The sequence below is a fragment of the Rhagoletis pomonella genome, unplaced genomic scaffold (assembly GCF_013731165.1).
Source record: "Rhagoletis pomonella isolate Grant_MI unplaced genomic scaffold, Rhpom_1.0 Rhpom_scaffold_00012, whole genome shotgun sequence".
NCBI classification, from domain to species: Eukaryota; Metazoa; Arthropoda; class Insecta; order Diptera; family Tephritidae; genus Rhagoletis; species Rhagoletis pomonella.
In genome coordinates, this window is record NW_023458566.1 from 1,433,690 (window position 1) to 1,438,264 (window position 4,575).

Sequence of the window (4,575 nt, forward strand, 5' to 3'; positions counted from 1 at the left end):
ATCAACTTTTATTTATTAATAAATCCAAAACAACAGCAAAATCATTCACCGCTGTTAGTATAATCAGCGGTTGTTGATGAAAAAATGTTGAATGAATGTTTATGCAAATTAGCATAAATCGACGCTTCTGTTTGATGTTGCATAGCGGCAACACTATTCCACTGTGCCTCCCATTGATTATGTTGTTGCTACGGTCAATTTTCAGTGCTGTTGTTGAAGATGTTTGCAAAACGGATGCTGCATGGAATGAAATGAAAAGCTCATTCGTTAAAGTTTTATAGCTCCAGTGAATGTGGGAAAACAAATTCATTAAACAGGTTGTTAGATTACATAAATAGAAACGCGGATGTTGTTGGAGATAACATTGAAGTACATATAGTGAACCCCAAATAGCTGTATGCCGAAAAAAATTTGAAGACTATCTACTAGGCTCCTGATGAAAAAGGATCAGTCCACTTCTACACCGATGGCTCTAAATTAGAGGACAGAGTAGGAGGCTATGCCTTCCCAGCCCAGCTCGGGCTGAATAAATAATTTTGCCTACCCGACTATTGCAGCGTCTTTCAAGCTAAAACCTTTTTGTTGTTGATTAATAAAAAAATAAATTTAAATAAAAGATAAATTCGCTACCATACAGAAAGCGAGAGAACACTTACATACGTACAGCAGAAGTCATATGTAACAATATCTTCAGCTACTCAGACAGCCAGGTGGTACTCAAAGCGCTTGACTTGGACACATGTAGTCCTCTAAACCAGATGGCTGAGCAGTTTGTTCTTCACTTTGTAGGAGTGCCGAGGCACCAGAACATACCAGACAACAAATTTGCGGACGAACTTGCAAGAAAGGGAAGGGTTTAAGCATGCCGCTCGCTACCTCCAAGCTCTTTCTAAGAGATTTATATCTTAAACTACAGTGACAAAAGTGTCGCAGAACTGAAATCTTTTACCGGGTGAACTAAGGGCGTCATTTGTAATTTACGCTCCTTTTTAGGGGTGTGAAATTCTATTAGAAGCAGTGCAATGGGGTATAGTCGTTGTTCTGGGTTTGCAGTTACAAGAGCACAGCTATACTCAATCCCGACGCTCGCATCCTCGTTCGCACACTCTGGGCAACGTGAGCAAGCCAGGTGCGAGATGCGGTCACCAAACTGAGTGTAGTCTTGCGTCACGGCAGAAAGAGTTGGAGCTCAGTGGGGTCACTCCGATTTATTCGGTTTAAGGGCTCGCTGAAGTCTGCAGCGTCTTTTCACCAGTATGTGTGGCTACAAGCAGGCGTCTGCCTTGGAGAAATTGGCTCCCAACAATGGCTTGTGCGCTAGGTTCGGGATCCGTCACGTAAAAACCCCTTTCAGTGGACAGTGCAAATTAAGCATGGGCTGAGACCCCGCCCCCTTACCCTCCTTTGATGACGACCATGGCAAACGCTTAAGGACTACGATTTGAGGGCATGCACCTGGAATGTCCGGACCCTTAATGGGGAAGGTGCCTCTGCCCGGCTGGTTTATGTCCTCGTAAGGACAAAAGCTGACATCACCGCGAACCACGATATACATACGTTGGACGGTTGCCCCGGAAAGAAATGTCTGGAGCCTTTCCACTTCTACTACAGCTGCCATGTAAGGGCAGCGGAAATTCGGTGTGAGATTTGTGGTGGGAGAGACACTCCGTCGCCGAGTACTGTCGTTCACCCCAGTCCACAAGAGTCTAGCCTCAACCCGCTGGTGGCAGCAGAGGAAAAGAAGAAGGACTTGGCGTTTCCAATTCGCACAGAAGAAAAACAACTGGAGTGCTTTGTTGAACTCGGCCAAAATGGTTTAGGCGGTTACAGAGCCAAATAAGAATAAAAAGATATCAGATATGGTCATATTTTAGTCTTAAGTAGCCGTGACTGTGACTGTGGCTTTTACTGCTTCATTACGAGTGTACCTTTGTCACAGTCTGTCACAGTGACTTCGTGGAAACTGTCATAGCAGTTACCCACGACTTTTGAGTAGCCGTCACAAAGTCTCAGGTACGCAAATACATATCTACCACCACTCAAAAGGGACAGGTGGGCAAGTCTCACCACTTGCAGCAATACAAAACTTATGTGACCAAAATGGAACGAGGCGCTGATCAGAGCGGATTTTGCCACACCAATGGGCATCCTATAGGCCATGTTGCAATTGAAAGGCACGTGAAGAGGTTAAGTGTTACCTTCAACGCCTTCTGCAAGAAGCTGCTGAAATGAAGCAGACCCAAAAATTTTGATCACAAAAAATCTTCAAAAGAATAGCAGGCACACCTACCGACAATGCAACATCTAGTGTACCTATTACTTTTCCATGTTTTATTCTTTTAGGCATCACTGCTTTTCGTTTCGAGTGGTGGTGCTCTGTCTGAAAGCTTTGCACGCGGGCAGGCCGGTGCCCACTGCCGGTTTAGCGAATTGCGAATATGCGAATGTCTCGCCCTTTGCAAAAGAAGACGAAAGTTCTTGGGTTAAGAATTTCACTAAGATTTAACAGACATAACCGAAGTAGGAATACGGCCAACAATTGTACATGGAGTCATTACGCATTTAACAAATATTAATTTCTTTTCTCTTTCAGAACATACGCAACGAATGCCGTTAAAGAAAAATTATTTACAAAAATTGCGAGGCCGGCTAAAAGGAGCAAACGCAAGGTCACCGTTGTGGGAAGCGGTCAAGTGGGCATGGCATGCGTGTTGAGTATACTAACACAAAATGTCTCCAATGAAGTATGTATAGTAGATGTTAACGAAAAGTTAGTGACTGCAGAAGCTAACGACGTACAACATGGTTCCATCTTTCTGAGAGATGCTAAAATTGTCCCCAGCACGGGTTATGAAGCTACAGAATGTTCGGCTGTATGTATTGTGACCGCCGGAGCACGTCAAACGAAGGGTCAGACGCGATTAGATCTACTCAAAACAAATGCCAATATTTTGAATCAAATAATACCACAACTGGTAAAATATTCGCCCGAAACCGTAATAGTTGTGATCTCAAATCCCTGTGATATTTTAACTTACGTCGCTTGGAAGCAGTCAGGACTGCCAAAGGAGCGTGTCTTGGCCACTGGCACCCACTTGGATACAGCTAGATTTCGTTACTTCATAGCACAACGTCTGGGCGTAACACCTAGCTCGGTGCAGGGTTATGTAATTGGTGAACATGGCGACAGTTCTGTACCAGTTTGGAGCAGCGTTAGCGTAGCTGGTACACGCTTCACGGATCTTTCCGCATGTATAGGCACTGAAGGCGACACAGATGGTTGGGGTGAGATACATAAGAAAGTAGTCAAAGCGGCATACGAAGTAATTGCCGGCAAAGGCTATACTAATTGGGCCATAGGACTTTCGGCAGCGTCTGTAGTTTCTATGATATTGGATAACAAAAACGAAGTAGCCACAGTTGGCACGTTGGCTAAAGTAAGTTGTCGCTTTATTCGATGTAATATTTAGTAAAAAAGGCATGCCTCTTCTTTTTTTCCAGGGCCATCAAGGCATCGAACAAGATATATTTCTTTCACTGCCGGCTGTGGTTGGTGCGAACGGTGTAACATCGTTAATAAACCTGCAGTTGAGCGAAACGGAGCAAGACAATTTGTGCAAATCTGCTGAGACTTTGGACAAAGCGACAAGATCTATTGAAGTGAAAACTCCGGAGAAGAAGAAGAAATAAGAGAGAGAGTTGTCGACAGAAGCGCACCGCAAAAGGAATTAAAAATCAACAGTGTTAATTTTTAGCCAAAAACTTTCTGGGAAAGCCGTACAAGTTTGATAAAAAAGGGTCGAAGTTACACTACTTAAATTATTGATATTTTACTTAACAGATCTGGGACGAATGAACTTTAAATGAGAAAATAGGAATCAATTTAGCTCTGTTTGTTCATTCATCCATGCGCTCTATGACTCGAGTGAAATTCAAAATATTTATAAAAGGTGATAAATATCCGTAGTGACAGCTCATTTCGATGCTTTCTTAGCTCAAGGTTGTATTTATTATAGGTCCAATCCCGTATTCCTCGGACTAAAACTAGTAAAACTGCCAAAAAAAAACAAAAAATCGCTCAGAGCGAAAGAATAACACTGAAAAGTACGGGATCGTTTTCTAGTATGAACTGGTAACTTCGGACAAATTCAACCTAACCTCCAAACTTTTGGCTTATTTTTTTTATGTAAACACACTCAGCTCACACATGTAAATAACCAAAAATACTTTCAAATTCATTAGAATCCACTTAAACCAGTAATTAATTAGTTTTCAACATGAATTAGGAGAGTGCACTTTTCTTTTGTTTACAATTTGGTTGCCAATCACACTACAGCTGATCGTTTGACACATTTACCGGCACAAAATCTTCGGACTAAAAGTTGTAACTTCTGACAGAGCGAGGACCTTATTTACTCTCTTGTTTGTCCTCTCAATAGTCAGAGAACCGAGTACGGGATCGATTTCCAGTAAAATCTGAATAATTCTGACTAGTCCGGACTCGTATGGGATCGCAACTTATGGTAGAACGAACGCACGAGAGAAAACGGAAGAAAAGAAGGCCGTCTGGAGAAA

At 42.6% G+C, this 4,575-nt stretch overlaps 1 protein-coding gene across 1 annotated transcript; it reads left to right on the top strand.

Moving 5' to 3' along the window:
- The first annotated feature begins 1,305 nt into the window (after positions 1–1,305).
- On the top strand, positions 1,306–3,693 carry LOC118747515 (L-lactate dehydrogenase-like). The gene is made up of 3 exons (XM_036481566.1): positions 1,306–1,337; positions 2,594–3,437; positions 3,502–3,693. The coding sequence occupies exons 1-3, from the start codon at positions 1,306–1,308 to the stop codon at positions 3,688–3,690; spliced, it is 1,065 nt and encodes a 354-aa protein (XP_036337459.1). The 3' UTR covers positions 3,691–3,693.
- The last annotated feature ends 882 nt before the right edge of the window (positions 3,694–4,575 follow it).